The following is a 17,714-nucleotide window of genomic DNA, read 5'->3' as shown; positions in this document are numbered from 1 at the left end:
TTCTTTATCATCTGCCTTTGCCTTTGATTGTTATCACTATATCTGTTTCTGCCATGTCTTGAAAAATTCTCTGCCTTATAAGATCCCTTAATCATGTGTAAACTCTTTCTACCAATGCAGTCATGTCCCAGAATCAAACTCTGGGATCATTCCAACAGTGTTCTATTGGACACATGGGGGAAATTTCACTTTTCTTTGCAAACTAATATTGATCATATACTATTAATGTGATATTTTGGAGAATCAAGACATTTTAGGGCTGGAAGGAATCTTAAAGATAATCTCCAATATTCTTACCTAACAACAGGAAAATGTAGGCATGGAAAGATTAGGTGACTTATTACAAGTCATAGGTTAAGTTACTAATGGAACCAAAACTAGAATCAAAGTTTTAGGTTTCCTTGTTGTTCTCAACAAACTACCCCATCAGTGGGTAACTGAGTCACAGGACATCACTGATATAAATAAATAATAAGTCAGCCATCACCTCTGTTTTAAAAGCATTGTATGTTATTTCTACCAGAAATAGATCAGTGTAGATATAAACATGACAAACTACATCATATTCAAAGAAGAGCAAACTCTTACACATCCGGGTGAAATCATCTAATTAGAGTAAAATTCTAGGAGAATACTAAGTTGGAAAAATAAATATAGTTTTTGAGGCAATGTCATTTAAAGGGCTAAATAATTTCATTTAAAATAAATCAAACACAGTAATTTTTTAAGATGGTATCATGCAAAGGGGCAGTTTAAACACTTTAATTTCTAAAAGACTAAAGATAGAAGCATATAAGTTTAGTTATTGATAATCTTCAGTGCCAGTGGCATCATTAAGCTATCTGCAGAAAATGGAAAGGGCTCAATAAGATTATGAGCACTGGATCATCACAGTACTAGATATATGCTGAATCACAGATAATCAGAGAGAGAAAGCCATTGGAAATAAAGAACACAGGCGTGTCCAGTCATTTGCTGTGGCTGCTGTCTAGCAAATGGGTGCCTTTGCAGAGACCCTAAAGACTAGCTTGGGTGTAAAAGATATATAAAAAAATTCACCCCTGAATTTGGGGTCTTATCTTGAGAAGGTAAAATTAAAAGGGTTAAAGTATTATTAGAATAGATTTAGTTGTTTGATTAAAACACAAGCATATGTGCCTGGAAATAATGAATGGTCATAGTTTGGAGTTAAGAATAAAACGCAATTTTTAAGTCACTCAATAACTCTTTAAGTAACTTTTTTTTTTTTTTTTAATCAAGGACATGCCAAAGTCAACACAAAGAATGGAAACTTTTCAGGTTAGATAAGGAATCTCTGCTATCTGGGCAGATTACACAGAAGAATAACCTTTTACTTCCTCTTGTTAAGAGCAAACTAAATTCTTCTACACCAATTTTTCATTCCAACAGAGGGAAAAAAAAAAACAAGTTCTAGCTTTGCATTAATAATAGTAGTAATTTATCCACAAACTCCTTTATAAAATTGTCTCCTAACATATTGTCTAAATATCTTTGATAACTTAACTGTTTAACTGATAACTAAACTAAATATCTTTGATAACTAAACTGTTTATTAAACAGTTTTATTCATTGTTTTAAACCTATTTTTTTCTTCTAATAAAGATTTAGATTTTAAAAAATTTATCTCCTTTTTAATCCATCAAAACTGAGCAAATTTTACCAACATTTTGACACATTTTATTGCTTTTTTTCCAGAATCATTCTTTGTAGATATGATAATTCAAGGCAAATATAGTTTGGATTTGTTGGCATATTTACTCAGTTTCTATTTCAATTCAAGCTCTGTTCTTTACTATCTCCTTTCACATTCTGGAACAAACCGTATTAACTGAGAACAAAAATACTCTCCTCTTTGATAAGCAAAAACATTTAGTTATAGTTCTTTGCCATGTTTATTTCTAGTTTAATCTCAACAACACATATAAGCCATAATTTTTAATCAAACTTACTATTCGTTCGGAGAAAAACTGGAAAATAATCACTGTCTGTCATACATAAGCATTTTAGGAGACCAGCAAAGCTTACACCACTACATTGTAAGATCTCCACAGCCAAAGGCATACCTTTAACACTTTTGTAGATGGAAAAATATGTTCATTAAAATGACCCAAAGATATAGTCACGTTATTACTGTTAAAATTAAAAGCAAAGATATACATAACAAACTGGTGTCCCATGTTTCAATATTCTATTTTCCTTAGAAATTAGATATCCATACATTTTTAGTTATTAACTTGATTTACATTAAAGTTCCAAAATTAATAAATATCTTGCAAATTATGTTTAAACTGACACAGTACAGAACATAATTCAGTTGAATCAAAAAGATTAAGAGTTATAATGCAATATAGTTGAATACGTAATTGCATGTTTTCTTAATCTCAGTATATGGAAGAAACATTAGCTTATCTCACAGTAAACCAGTATAAGAAATTTAGGAATTTAGTATTAACTGGTCTCTTCATTAGAAAATAAATCCAAATCTTAAAAAATAAAATAAAATTGTATGTTTAGTCTCCATACTGAAAAAAGCAAAGAAAAGGTATTCTGTGATTATAACCTAAAATTACCAAACCAATTCATGTCTAAAGATTCACTTTGATGCTTCTGCGATAACACTGTGAGGATTTTTTTTCCTTAAAATGTCAGTGCATTCAATATACTAGAGTTCAATTTTTTTATTTTCTTGAAATTCTGGGAATATTAAAATTTTGCAAGTATTTATTATGTCTCTAATTAGAAAATTCTCTTTTTGCCTAAGAGACTTTATAATTTATTAGTATACTCTAGAAGTAGGGAAATATTTCATTTTCTTATCAGTGAGCAGTAAAAGGTTTTTCTCAATTAGATAGCCAACAACAGGACTTGAAACTTTAGTTCTACCACCCCAGACACAGGGCACTAGAAAATGCAAAGCACACACTCTCAGAGTTACTCTACTAATCAATGGAAATAATATTTTGTACATGGATTTGAGCACACCAGAAGACAAACAAACAATATAGAACGACTAACCATATTCCTTGTCATCTCTCACCCAACAGAGAATAGATTCCCATCATCCTAACAGAGATCCCCAAGTGAACACATCATGAAACCAGATTGCCAATTAGAGCTACCCCAAATAGGGAATAATTTATAGATTATATGACCTTGAGTGGCCTAGGGGTTCAGTACACAAGTCCTTGGAATTGGCTATTTCACACATATTTTTTATACAGGAGAGTTCAGCACCCAGTTGTGGAAGTGGATATTACCTAAACAGTAAGTTAAGCAAAACGATTAGCCAAAAATCCAGAACAATAACAACAAAGCAAACAAACCAGAATAAAAAGCACCAAGTCAGAAGAAAACTGAGAGTCAGAGAAGATAAAGTTCAATTGCTATTTGTGATTTCAGTCCAGAGGCCACTTCCTGGGCAACTCTGTTTAACTAGCTCCAGCAGGCGAGCACACTAGGCATCTTGACGGCAACCTCCAACCCTATCAAAGTGTAATTATTAAGTAGTTGGAAATATGGAGCACGTGTTGAAGATTTAATTAGCTCATTTAATGAGAGAAGCATCAAGATGATACAGCTGGTCCAAAAGAGAGGAATAGTTTATATATTTTCTCAGGAAAGACATATGAAATTACTGGTTAGAGACAAAACTGTTTAATGTCGAGTGGGACAGTAAAACCATAACTTTGAGATTTATTTTTTTTCACTGGACAGAAATCATTTTCATGTCTTCCAAACACAAATCTACAAGTCAACTTAACAACTTCATAAATCTGGGCCAAATTAGTAAATTATGGGTCACACAAAGGTATCTCCCCATAGATAGTTAAATTATGTTTTGGTAGGCCTCTTAGGTTATGCCCCAGCACATCACTGATTTACATTAAAGTTCCAAAATAAATTACATTAAAGTCCAAAATAAAGAGACATTTAAACTTGAGCTCACTGATCCTTTCCTTGGCTGTGTCCGGTCTACTGATACATTCATCAAAAGCATTCTTCATTTATATTTTAGTGTTTTTGACTTACAGCATTTCCTTTTGATCCTTTCTGCAAATTATCTCTCTGCTCACATTACCCACCTGTCCTTGCATGTTGCCTTTCTTCATTAGATCCCCTAGCATATTAATCATAGTTATTTTAAATTCCCAGTCTAAGAATTCCAAAATGTGTGCCACATCTGAGTCTGGTTCTGATGCTTGCTCTGTCTCTTCAGACTTTTTTGCTTTTTAGCAAGTCTTATAATTCCTGGCTGAAAGCTGTATAGGATATAAAAGGAACTGGGATAAATAGGTCTTTGATGTGAGGTTTTGTATTTATCTGACTAAGAGTTAGATTGTGTTTACTGTATGCTGTAGCTGCAGTTATCAGAGAATAATATTCCCTCTAGGATCTTTTTTATGTCTATTCTGTTGTCTTTGGGTTTTCCTAGAGACTCCTCAAATAGAGCCTGAGGCCTGTAGTACTTTTAGCTGTAATCCCTTTTCTTATGCAGAAGCCCTATCGATGTGAGGTTAGGTGTAGGGAAGGAGAGGCATTCTGTAGTCCATGATTAGGTCTCAGTCTTTTCCGGAGCCTGAGTTGGGCATTTCCCTTCCCCCAGGTTAGTTAGGCTTTGGTAAAACCCCAATCAGTGAGGCTCTGGTAAAACAGTTTCCCTTGACAGCAGGCCTTGTGCAGGAGAACGGAGAGCTCTGGGCATATTTGAGAGGGCTCACTTTCCCCCTGTCTGTGCCAGCAGCATCGGGGATAGTGAGAACCTGGTGGGGTTGCAGGAGGAAAAATTCATGAAAGTGTGGGGCTCCCCCTTAAGTTTTTAACTCTCAAGGTAGTCCACACTGAATCTCCAGCACTCATCAATTAACAACTTTAAGTCTTCCTACTAATAATTGGGTCCAGATGGGCCTCCTGCTTCTGGGCATCTGTTTTCGGTTAGCTATGATCCTCTGTAGCCACCTCTTTGTCTCCTGGGGACAGCAGTTTACCCTGTGACATCAAGTCTCTGAGGGATCTAAGAAAAGTTGTTGATTTTCAGTTTAAGTTTCTTTCTTGTTGGGAAGATAGGAGTGGTAACTTCCAAGCTCTTTATATATCAGATTGGAACCACAATGAGAGTAATAATCAGCTTCACAGATTTGCTGTGATAATGACATTAAATGTATTAGATAAGTTAACATTTAAGGCATGGCATATAAGTAGCAGTTAATCAATGACAGATATGTTTAGTAATATCCCTAAAGCTGTTCTTTTTTTTTTTAAATGAGACAAAATCGCTCGATAAAAAAAAGTCAGCGTATGATCAACGAATGTTGGAATATGGCAGGTGTTTCTCACTGGCCGCTCTTCAGGGTGTGAGATCACTGCTCCAACTTGTGTCATCTGGAGAGCCCCACCCAAATTTTCCCAAATGAAAATATTTAGTCAGTGTTTAGGCATCATATGAAAAAGAAAAGAAAACTAATCATCATAAAGTGAAATATTCCAAATATTACCAAATTATCAACATTACGTAAAAAAATGAATGGTTCTAAAAAAATGCCAGTGCCTCAGTTACATTTCCTATGCAAAAGGACCATTCTACAGAAGGCCCTTTCTAAAGATAATGGGTTAATATATGAAATACAAAGTCTGGCTCATAGGAGGCACTCAGTAAATACAGGTTTTATCCTTAACCTAATCTCCTCCTTCCTTTCCCCTAGTGAGGCCAAATTAAAGTGAATTCTTCGAATTAAATGAAGAATTTTGAAAAGCAAGAGTGTAATTTAGTGAATTTGTCAATATTGGAAATTCAAAGATATTAGTATAGTTAATCTTAGTGTATTCTAATTTCTTAAACTATATCTGAATGTTATTATTTACATTTATTATCTTATACCCTCCATTTTATGACCATCAAATTATAAGGAGTATTATTTATAAGTGATATCTATTAAAAGCATCACCTGTGTCACTAAATACCAGAGATAACATTTGTCATTTCTCCTTGAGGGTAATAAGCCATCTTTTCTTAGGGAGAAGAAAGGTGGTCCTATGGGAGATACAGATGGTGCCTCAATGAAGACCTTGAGTCCCTTGAACATTTCTTGTCTTCATCAATAAACATTTAACTACTTACTCAATTTTTTACCTTTTTCAAAATATAAAACAATGTATCAATAGTGTAGCATTCCACAGACATGGTGGTCCAGCATCTATCATTCAAAATTATCCACAAGTATAAAGATATCTAGATCCTTGCTACTCATAGCGTAACCCATATATCAACAGCATTGGTGTATTAGTTATCCCCACTGCATAACAAATACTCCAAAACTTAACAAGGTAAAGAACAAACGTGTTATCTCACAGTTTCTATGAGTCAGAAGTCTGGGCACAGATAAACTGAGTGACTCTGGATTAGGGTCTCTTCCAAGCCTGCAATCAGCACATCAGTTGGGGCTGCTGTCACATCAAGGCCCTATTCAGGGAGCATCTGCTTCCAAGCTCACTCACATAGCCAGTAGCACATGGCAGCCCTAGCGCCTTGCTAGCTGTTGTCCTGAGATATCAGTTCCTTATCATGGAGATCTCACAATAGGACAGTTCACAGCCTGGCAGATGGCTCTCCTCAGAGCAAGTGGGAGAGTATACCCAAGACAGAAAGCACAGCCTTTTTGTAACCTTTTCTCAGAAGTGACATCCCATCATCTTTGCCATATTCTACTCCTGAGAAACTAGTCAATAGGTCCAGTCTGCACTCAAGGGCAGGAAACTACACAAGGATGTAGATCCCAGGAGAGAGGGGGTTTACTGGGAGATATCTTAGAGGCTGCCCACCTGTACTGGCATCCACTGGGAACTTGTTAGAAACACAGGATCACAGAACTAGTGAAGAGAATCTGAACTTTAACAGGATTCCCAGGTGATCCATATGTCAAGAAGCACGGCTCGAAGGAGCAAGGGCCAGGTGCTTTATTCTGTTGCAGAGGCTACTTCCTCACTTAATTTTACTCACTGGTGAATGTTACTTTCTAACAATTGCAAAGATTAATTTTCCTTGCAACTCAGTTCTCTCATACTCAAGAAAAAGGAAAAAATGTAGGCTTCCTGAAGGACTACTGGGCTGCAGAGAGCAGATCAGAAAGAGTTGAGGGACTGAGGAAGAAAAAGGGAGCAAAAGGACTGTGACAAACAGATCTAATATCAATATCCAGTAATGACTGAAAGAGAAGATTGAGCATTTGTACACGTAGGGATGTTCAGGACCATGGGAAAAAAGGACTAATGTCCTATTCCCTCAACAGCCGTTAAGTGCATTGCTGAATAATTCTGAATTAGAAATACTCTGTTTATGGTGGTGGCCTCTTACTACTCGATTCTGCTTGGGTCTACTTCCATCTGTTTACCAAGACAGAGAAGTTCACAGCATATTTTAGAAATAAACTATCAAAAATTATAATATAGAAATGCAAATACTTAAGTGAGTTTTAGGCATCTTAATTATTCCCTTTCCAAATACATTTTATATCTCAATGATGCTTAAAGAATAATCTACATTCAGTATTTGAAACCTTTCCATAAAAAAACACCAATAACTTTGGTATAAATATTTTATATCTCCTTCAAATTCTTCTTAGGGGAAAAGATAAAATTCCATTGAGCTTGTAATCCTCCATCAAAAAATGGCCTAAGGGGAAAAATGAAAATCTCTAATCTATTTATCACAAACATAGTAGATTAGGGAAAGCCTCTATTCTATACCTTCAGTGGTAGACTGGAGCCGACTCCTACTTGGGTGTGGGAGATGTTTGTTAAATTTTTAGTAGTTTTACATACTAGTTTTTAACCACAGTCACAATTAAAACTTAAAGTATGTATATAAACCTACAAATTAATAATTTATACAAAAAAACAAAGGTAACAAATACTCAAAATCATCACTTTGTAATTATTTTCTACACTTTACAATTAATCTTTTTTTTAGGTTATTTAAAACATCTGTTGTATCTACAGGGTTTTCACACTACATAATGCTGTACTACTGAGCATCTCTTACGAACCCTGTTTAGTGACATCACATTGGTAGCTTGAAACTGGCCATGGTAGGAGTATTTACAGCACAGAAATTGGAAAATGCTATAAATCAGAACTTGACTTAATTTTGTTGATTGTCCTCAAGACAGGGAAATGTTAATACTACAGCTTAAAAGTGTGTCATGTCCTTAGCTATTACATTATCAATAGCACAAAAAAAATTGGTAAATACTTTTCATGCAGTCAAAAACTATTATCCGGTTCAGCAAAATTGCTCCCATAATTGACAAACCAGTAAAGTTCAGACGTAACTCGTGCTAAGGCTGAAACAGGCTTCAGTTTAATGAATATAATTTGTACTAGGGTAAAAAATACTTTAACAACAGATCACGTATCAGATTTAAGGATGAAAAATTATTTAGAAAAGAGTAGGTGGATTGGGATCAATTCTATTTGTTAAATTATGGTTGAAACTGAAACCACAAGTTGCTGTACATACAAGAATTCAACAAAAATGAACAAAAGCAGTCTCTGAGAATCAATTAGTTACAGTATATGGAATTTATAATAAAAGGTACTGTATATTTTAGTGTTATTTGTGAAGAGTGTGCTACACATCTTTTGTATCAGAACAGTTTCTACTACATGCATGTATGCATGTTTGTGTGTGTGTACGTGTGTGCGTAGTTTTGCCAGGGAGCCAATTATTTAACATCTACCAGCACACCACCCTCTCCTTCCCTCCCAAGGGAAACATGGCCACTGCAAATCACAGAGGGGTACATTACCATATCCTAGTCTTCCATGTAAAAATATCATTTTAAGTTCTAAATTTAAAAAATGCACATGCAGAGAGAACATTTATTATAAGTGAGTGGAAACACTTCTTGGCTGGTCTGTGTTCTGCTACAAATGTGGGGAGTCCATGTTTTAGTGACATCATTCCAAATGAATTTCAGCTCAGGTGATTTACAGTCTCTTACATTAGCCAAAATTACACTTTGCATATACATATTAAAAGCTCTCAGGAAAACAATTTTCACTGTACTAGGATGTGGAAAAGGAAATGACGTCATAGGCATCTAAGTATCAACTGGACCTAAAACCTGACCGAATAAGGCTGAAAAGCTCTCTGTCTTACTCTGGTAATCAGAGGACTCACCAGCAGACACTATACAGATCTCATGAGCAGGCAGGCCTGGTGGCAGGAATTTATGTTCAAGATTCAGGGGAGTCACATGTGCCCCTTTCAAATAAACCAGATGCAACTTTCTAATTTATCAAAACAACATCAATCGGTCAGCTGTGCTGATGATAGTGTTTTTATGTAGTTATTCAGTCTTTGGGGAAATTACTCTTCTGTGAGGCTTCAAGAAAGAAGTGAACTGTTTTAGTTAATATTCAATTCCACATAAAAACAACTCAAATGGAGGAAGACGAAGCCGACTGATATAAAAATGGAATCCTTTGTTGCCCAGTTCAAAACAAATTCTGTTGTAAATTTTGAACTGGCTAAGAAAGCAGAGGAAAGCTTTGGCAGAATAACACTGACTTGTAAATGCTATAGGCTCTTCTCCTAAAGCATTCTAAACCAAAAGCGGTGGGTGCAAATACTGTAGAGTGTCTTCTCAGACTGTAAAGAGACAGTGATATTCTTATGGGTCCTCTGAGAGAACAGTTAGAGGAGTGCTTTAGAATTACAGCTATTCATAAAACTGCTGGAAATTTTAAGGATGAGTAGGCAGGACATCTCCTGTATTCATCAAACTGAGGATGAGAATTTGGCAAATTTGAAGAGGGAGCAAATTTAGACACGAGGAGGTTATATAAAGGGAATATCCAGATAAACTACTGGAAAATCAATATTCTAAGCACCTTTACAACAGCTCTTTAAGTGAGTACACATAGATGCTTTTGAATTTTTTTTTTGTATATTTAGAAATAAATATGGCTAGAAAAGAGGCCACCCACTAACTACAAATTTGAAAAAAATGCCGACTGGTTTCTTCTACTTACACACTAGGATTAGAGCATCACATTAAAAGGTAATTCTTATTTATTTTCCATTTTCATTTTTCTTCATATGCATGATTATGAACTTGCTTGCAAAGTAGTCTTTCTTCTAATTCATATAACAGCTTTCTGGACATTTGGGATTTGGGTCATGGATACTGTGGATTTTATAGTAGGGATATATAACTGGGAGATGGCGTGCTTTCATCTGATTAGTCAATTCCCATAAATAAAAGGATAAAAATGGCGCAGGAGAGCTTTGTGAGAGAGATGAACACACGGCGCTGTGCAAGCCTGCATGATGACAAGGTGGAGGGAGCAACGTCCCTATTTGGCAGATACATCCAGCAGCTCATGTGCACATTTCAGTTAATATATAGACCTATTAAAGATGATATGTATGTTTATCTTGGAGCAGACACAAATACGATTTTTAGTGAAACTCAAACGTCAAAAGCTAAAATTACTGTTACCACACAATTTCTGATAAGGTGATTAAAATTCACATGGAGAGCTCAAACTTTAGCCATGAGTTTTTTACTAGCTAAGTAATTTGCCGGAGATGGAGCAGCAAATTGATTGGTCTGTCTCCTGTAGAGCTTGCATGGTTCTCTAGTCGTAGAAACAATTTTGTAATCAAATGGCCACAGGAATGACAATCAGAGACTATGTTAGAATGAAGAGTAATCCTGAGACAATCTGATCTACAGAATCTTCTTAGCAAATAACATTTTCAATGAAACCACAATATAAAAAGCAGACAAAAGTGACAGGTGGATTCCTCAGTTGAATTAAATCTTCATTATTGGGCAGAAATTAGTCTTTGTTCACAGACTGCTTTCCTACGTTCACTGGATCCTGTGGCTCACTGGAGCTCAGAATAAACCCCCAGGATTCTTCTTCACGTATACGGAAGTTGTATATGCCAAGCCACCTTGCCCAAAGGTCAACAGGTAGATGGTGGCAGTGGCAGGCCAGAGCCCTGTCCTGTGTTCCTCACACCATCACCAAAGAAGTCAACTTAGTTGGCAACTCCCTGATTAAATGAAAATGTGACCACCTTCTCTCTTTCTTGGATTCCACTGAGCCAATTCATAACCTTTGTATTCTTGCAGTATTAAAATGATAGTCTGGACAAAAACATAGATCTGGAAAAGTTTATTATTACGAATATTTGCAAGATCTTTTCTGACCCACCTCCTAGAGTAATGAAAATAAAAACAAATATAAACAAACGGGTCCTAATGAAACTTCAAAGCTTTTGCACAGCAAAGGAAACCATAAACAAGATGAAAAAACAACCCTCAGAATGGGAGAAAATATTTGCAAACAAAGCAGCAAAGGATTAATCTCCAAAATATACAAACAGCTCACAGAGCTCAATATCAAAAAAACAAGCAATCCAATTAAAATTTGGGCAGAAGACCTAAATAGACATTTCACCAAAGAAGACATACAGTTGGCCAAGAGGCCCATGAAAAGATGCTCAACATCACTAATTATTAGAGAAATGCAAATCAAAACTACATATCACCTTACACCAGTCAGAATGGCCATCATCACAAAATCTACAAACAATAAATGCCGGAGAGGGTGTGGAGAAAAGGGAACCCTCTTGCACTGTTGGTGGGAATGTAAACTGATGCAGCCACTATGGAGAACAGTATGGAGGTTCCTTAAAAAACTAAAAATAGAACTACCATATAACCCAGCAATCCCAAAGTACTGGGCATATACCCTGAGAAAATGCTAACTCAAAAGGACACATGTAACCCAATGTTCATTGCAGCACTATTTACAATAGCCAGGACATGGAAACAACCTAAATGTCCAATGATAGATGAATGGATAAAGAAGAGGTGGTACATATATACAATGGAATATTACTCAGCCATAAAAAGGAATGAAATTGGGTCATTTGTAGAGATGTGGATGGACCTTGAGTCTGTCATACAAAGTGAAGTAAGCCAGAAAGAGAAAAACAAATATCGTATACTAACGCACATATGTGGAATCTAGAAAAATGGTACAGATGAACCTATCTGTAGGGTAGGAACAGAGACGCAGATGTAGAGAACGGACATGTGGACACAGAGGGGTAAGGGGAGGGTGGGCGAATTGGGAGATTAGGTTTGACATAAGTATACTACCATGTGTAAAATAGATAACAGTGGGAACCTGCTATATAGCACAGGGAGCTCAGCTCGGGAGGGGATATAGGTATACATATAGCTGATTCATTTCACTGTACAGCAGAGACTAACACAACATTGTAAAGCGGTTTTACTCCAATTAAAAAAAAAAAAGAATATTTGCTCTTTCAAGACCCCCCATTTCAATTTCTACCCTAGACCCAGTTCATTGCTTGTTCAAAAATGATATGAAATTTCAGGCTTCGTTCAGTCTAGAGTTGAGAGACTTGTTAGGATACAATCCTAAAGTGTGAGAGACTTATGAAGTACAAAGATGGATTGCATTGCAATAACTGTAATGGCCAGAGTGGACAAGTGAAGAGGAAAAGAGGAAAGGACATTGACATCTCTTTGCATCAATGAATGAAAACCTTACAAACAAATTTTTTTGGATAATGTCCTATTTGTTTGTTCCCTTTAACTTTTTTCACCAAGTGTTCACAGAACAACTGTGCTGTGCTAGTATCAGTTATTACCTCGGAACAAACAGAGTAATGTTTGGAGTGTGATTCACCCCATGAAGTCCACTTCCTTTCAGAGATACTATCTTGTGATCTGTACATTTAAGCTAGGAATAACCTTGCCCCAGTTATTCAGTGTTTGAATTCCGTGAATGAATGGGAATGGGATTTCATGCTGGATTTGCTTCAATACTGCAAAGCTCTTTCCTGAAGTTACCTTATTCTTTCCCTTCGAGTATCATATCACAGCAAAACCCAAGGGAGGGGCGTTCCTGACAGATGGCTCAACCTGAAGCAATCATTCAGCCCTTGGACAAATACTAATTGTATACCTACTATGTGTCAAGTACTCTTGTAGGTCTTGGGCACAGAGTGGTGAAGAGGACAGACCAAGTCCCCTTCACAGTGATGCTTACAAGCTCATGTGGGATACAGAAAATAATAAGTAAACAATAATAAGCAGGATGATTTCCACTAGTCATAAGTATTATGAGGGAACATAAAAACATAGAAATGTTGTGTACGACTAAGCATGGGGACTGGATACCATGATTGATCAGAAAGGGGCTCTCCGAGGAGGAGAAAGGGGCTCTCCTAGGGATATTGGGATACTGGGATCTTATACGATCTCAAGTGAGAAAACCACACATATTTCTGCCCAAGGGGCAAGTCTACTGTCTTTTTAATGGATGGCCAGACTCCCTAAGGACTGACATAGTAACAGTGAGGAAAGGCAGGGCAGCTACTGGAGACAGAAGCCACACTGTGATTTAGTCCTGTGGTGAATTGTTCCTACTTTGAAAGTTCATCCGCAGGAGCATAATCGCACCTTAGTTCCAGGAGAAAGCAGGGTGAAGTGGCCTGGAGCGCCAGGTAATGGGCAGGAAGCTGTGGGCTCCCACGGTGGAAAGCTGTTTACTCTCTCCCCAGGAGGACACAGGGTTAGACACAGTTAAGTCTGTAATCATTGTCAGCCAGATCAATACATTCTAAGTGACTTGCTTTTGTCATTTTTCCCCTAACAGTGGTTCAATGGCCTGTGAATGTTTGCTTTCAGAAGAAAAGAATTTTTTTTTAATTTCAATAAATCATTCATGGTCAAAGGAAGCTTTTGTTACTTCAGCGTCTACTCCCCTCTCATTCATATTGCTCAACAAAACTGAACAATTTTTATGTGATGCAGCTGCTGTGTAGCTCAGACAAAAACTGCTGGAAAAAAACTATCCCAAGTATGTTTTAACCCCCAGTTGATACAGTTGCTGGGAATGTGTATTATTGTTGTCTCAAGAGCTGAACTTTCTCAGATCCTAAAATTATGACTATTTCCAAAAAAAAAGCAATCCATGCTTAAGACAGACCTTAAGAGATGTACGAAATGTAAGACACGGCTTCTTTAAGGAACTGAAAGCTTACGTAAAGAACCAGTGAGAAGACACAATAATAGGTAGCAACATAAGTGTACAAAATTAAGGTATACTGTTAGATACAAACTAAAAGGACGGAGAGGTTAAGCAGGCCAGCAGAAGAGACTAGAATCAGCAAGTGGTGCTTGATGGGAGAAGTAGGACCTCAAGAAAGGGGAGGAACTGGAGAGCAAGAGAGTCAAGTATTTCAAGTGAGGGGAGTAACAAGGAACGCGCCCAGAGCTGGGCATGTGCGGGAACATTTTCACAGGACAGGGTGGGGATGTGAACAAATGCAGCTGTGTTTCGTTTGTGGAGCTGTCGGGAAATGGTCACACCTCTATTGCACCATGCCTACAATGGGCACAGCAAGTTTTATCAGCTACAGATGACTAACTGAAGAATTTTGTAAGACTATGGCTCCTATTTATTTTCTGGGCTCCTTAGTGGATGTAAGCAAATTGTGGATGATTTGTAAATATTTGTTGTATTGCTTGTAATTTGAACAGTATCTTGATGACTCATGGAGTATGGGGAGTATTCGAATATGAAGATTGCCAAAAAACATCCTTCCCCCACACAACATTACTGCAAGGTCATTGAGACAACACCACAAATAGAAAAGCATCTCAAGACTTACTAAGTTCTGCTCATGAATACCTCAGAGAGAAATGATTGTCACTGCTGACCCCCTATGCATTTTTGGTGCATTTCTCAGAGAAGATAAGGTAGTCACCCAAGTTACTTTATTTAATATCCTAGCAAAATTAAGGGTTTTTAAATTGTACTTCATGCTTTTTATATTTATACACACATATGTATGTGTGTGCATATACATGCACACACATTTCAACCTATAATCTTTGAAGTCACTGTAGAAATTCCATCTGTCCCAATATCTGCTTATCATATTCACTCAATCCAAAGTTCTCCTTCAGTTATAGATTAACTCCTACCCAGGAAATACTTTTACAATATGAATGCATACATCTGAAGACAATAGGCTTCTTTCTCCCTTATGGCTTAAGTCACTCACGACTGAGTGCCTTTGAGAATTCTAGAAACCCACAAATCTGAATTAGTCCTGGGTCTTAAAGAGAGAATTAGCAAAGTCCAGCCTCTTGGGTTAAAGACCCCAACAGAAGAAACTGGAATCCCTTTCAAACCATAATGAGTGTGACTAGGACCTCTGGTGGCCAAATTTGTCTCTGCCTCCCTGTCCAGGCCCTGGCATTTTTGTAGGAGCCTTATTTCTTCAGTTCCAACAAGAACAAGGGCTATCATGAGACTTCTTGCAGCCTCCCTTTCCCCACCTTCCCCAGAACCACACCCTTGATGTTAACATATATTCCCATTGAACAGTAGGGCCTACAAAGAAATTCTGCTTTGTGGCTGAGAAGACAGATTTCTCTGAAGTAACTTAAAACCATCAAAAACACTATACACCTAGAAAGCACTACGGGAAGTTCTAGAACCTCCCCAGATTCGCATATCCAATTTTGATTGGGACTTCTCTAGACAAATTTGAAGGAAATAATCAAATCTACAGAAAACACCTGTACATTCATTGTGTAGAGTGGACTGGCCTCATTTATCAGCACACTTCTGGATTCAGGGAATATTAAAACACTTTGGTTCTTCTTAAAAATAAAAGCATTATTCAGCATTATATATTTGTCAATATAATCATAAAAAGTGCAGACCTTGGGGCTTCCCTGGTGGCACAGTGGTTGAGAGTCCGCCTGCCGATGCAGGGGACGCGGGTTCGTGCCCCGGTCCGGGAGGATCCCACATGCCGTGGAGCGGCTGGGCCCGTGAGCCATGGCCGCTGAGCCTGTGTGTCCGGAGCCTGTGCTCCGCTACGGGAGAGGCCGCAACAGTGAGAGTCCCGCGTACCGCAAAAATAAATAAATAAATAAAAAGTGCAGACCTTTTCTGTACTCTGAACTTTTTTTTCCCTAGATTTCAGTTTCTTCATCTAAAAAATGGAGATAAAAATAATAATACCTATGGCACAGGGTTACTGTTATAATGTAATGAGTGTTAGGTTTTGTAATGGTGCTTGCCACATCATCACTCAAAAAATAGGAGCTGCTGCAATGACGATGATGATTCCTTAACTTATACATTCCTCTTCTCCCCACCTCTCAATGTCCACACACATGTTCTCAATTAACATGGAGAAACTATTAATCTGACCAGAGAGAGAATAAGATTCTTGACAGAATCTGACATTCAATAGGTTACTTCCAGGCAGCTTGGTCAGGGTCAGGGATGCAGTTGGAGTTTTATCGTGCTTTTGGTGCCTGATGGGGCTGACGGGAAGTGAGTTCTTTGATTAAGACGTCTACCATTTGTCAGCAGTTTTCAAAAAGATCCTGCACTCAAGTGAATTTGTATTTTATTCTATGAATTTAAAATCATGGACTGCAGAAGACAGAATTTAAACGCCTTTTGGGTCTTTCAGGAGCACAGAGTAACTGGCAGGTCTCTCCTCTCTCCCCGTCCTCCGTAGGTTAACCTCAGAGCCACAGACGGCAGGCTCATGCGCCAGTTGCTCCTCATTAACGAGAGCATTGAGTCCATCAAGTGGATGATTGAAGAGAAAGCCAGCATCCCCAGCCGCGGCAGCAGTCTCAGTGGCAGCCTGTGCAGCCTACTGGAGAGTCAGAGCACCTCCTTATATGGCAGCTACAACAGCCTCCACGATGGCAGCGACGGGCTCGATGGCATCTCCGTGGGGAGCTACCTGGACACTTTGGCAGACGATGTCCCAGGCCATCAGACCCCGTCAGACTTGGACCAGTTCAGTGACAACTCAGTCACAGGGGACTCACACGCACTGCACAAGCGTCCCAAATTGGATTCTGAATACTACTGCTTTGGCTAATGACCCAGTTTTTTGCATGGGATTGGTGTGCAATTAACTTGTATTTATCCTTCTTCTCCGCTGCTATATTTTTGGTGTGATTTTTTAAAATATGAGAACCTTTTAAAAAGAAGCTTATTTTGGACGGCTTGATGGTATTTCTGTTGCTCCTAGTATTTCTCACCTGGACTGATTAATCTTTGTCTCTCTTATGTCTCTATTTTTATTTATTACGGTGATTTTTCTCCCTTCTTTCACAGTGGCACAAATAAGGTAGGGGGAAAAGAATAAGCAATAATTATGTTTTTGCTTCTGTTTTCAGGGCAAGGGGTCAGGGATTACAAGATAAACTTTGCTAAATTTTACAATAAACCAAAGTCTGATAGTAGCTAATTTTGTTGCTTGTATTCTTAAATGTTTCAGAGATTCATTTTCCAGAAGACACTGAGGTTTATTACTGTTTGTATGTTAGGTTGAACAAAAGGCTCGGGACAAAGCTAGGCATTATTTCTAGGTCACAAGTCTAGGTTGACTTCTAGCGGGAAGTCAACGATACTGTTAGTCACACACTTCTCATGACAATCATTTGGAAGCCCCAACTCTGTGCAATCTGTTCAGTTAAATTTGCTGTTCACAGATCAGCATTTTGTCACCAGTGATTCTAACTCAAGCTGCGGACTAAGTTGTGTAATTATATATATGATTCTCCCAAATTTCAAAGAATAATTGAGATTAGGTATGG

At 37.6% G+C, this 17,714-nt stretch overlaps 1 protein-coding gene across 1 annotated transcript in view; it reads left to right on the top strand.

Annotated features, from left to right (window-relative positions):
- The window catches only part of LURAP1L (leucine rich adaptor protein 1 like), a 44,863-nt gene extending 27,506 nt beyond the window's left edge, over positions 1-17,357 (top strand). The window contains exon 2 of the mRNA XM_065879567.1: positions 16,619-17,357. Within this exon, the coding sequence (XP_065735639.1) occupies positions 16,619-16,993 (375 nt within the window). The 3' untranslated portion in view covers positions 16,994-17,357. The remainder of the gene's footprint in view (positions 1-16,618) is intronic.
- Positions 17,358-17,714: the final 357 nt, after the last annotated feature.

The sequence above is a fragment of the Phocoena phocoena genome, chromosome 6 (genome assembly GCF_963924675.1).
Source record: "Phocoena phocoena chromosome 6, mPhoPho1.1, whole genome shotgun sequence".
In the NCBI taxonomy this organism is placed as follows: Eukaryota; Metazoa; Chordata; class Mammalia; order Artiodactyla; family Phocoenidae; genus Phocoena; species Phocoena phocoena.
The sequence above is the reverse complement of the archived record's forward strand: the minus strand, read 5'-3'. Positions and strand labels throughout refer to the sequence as shown.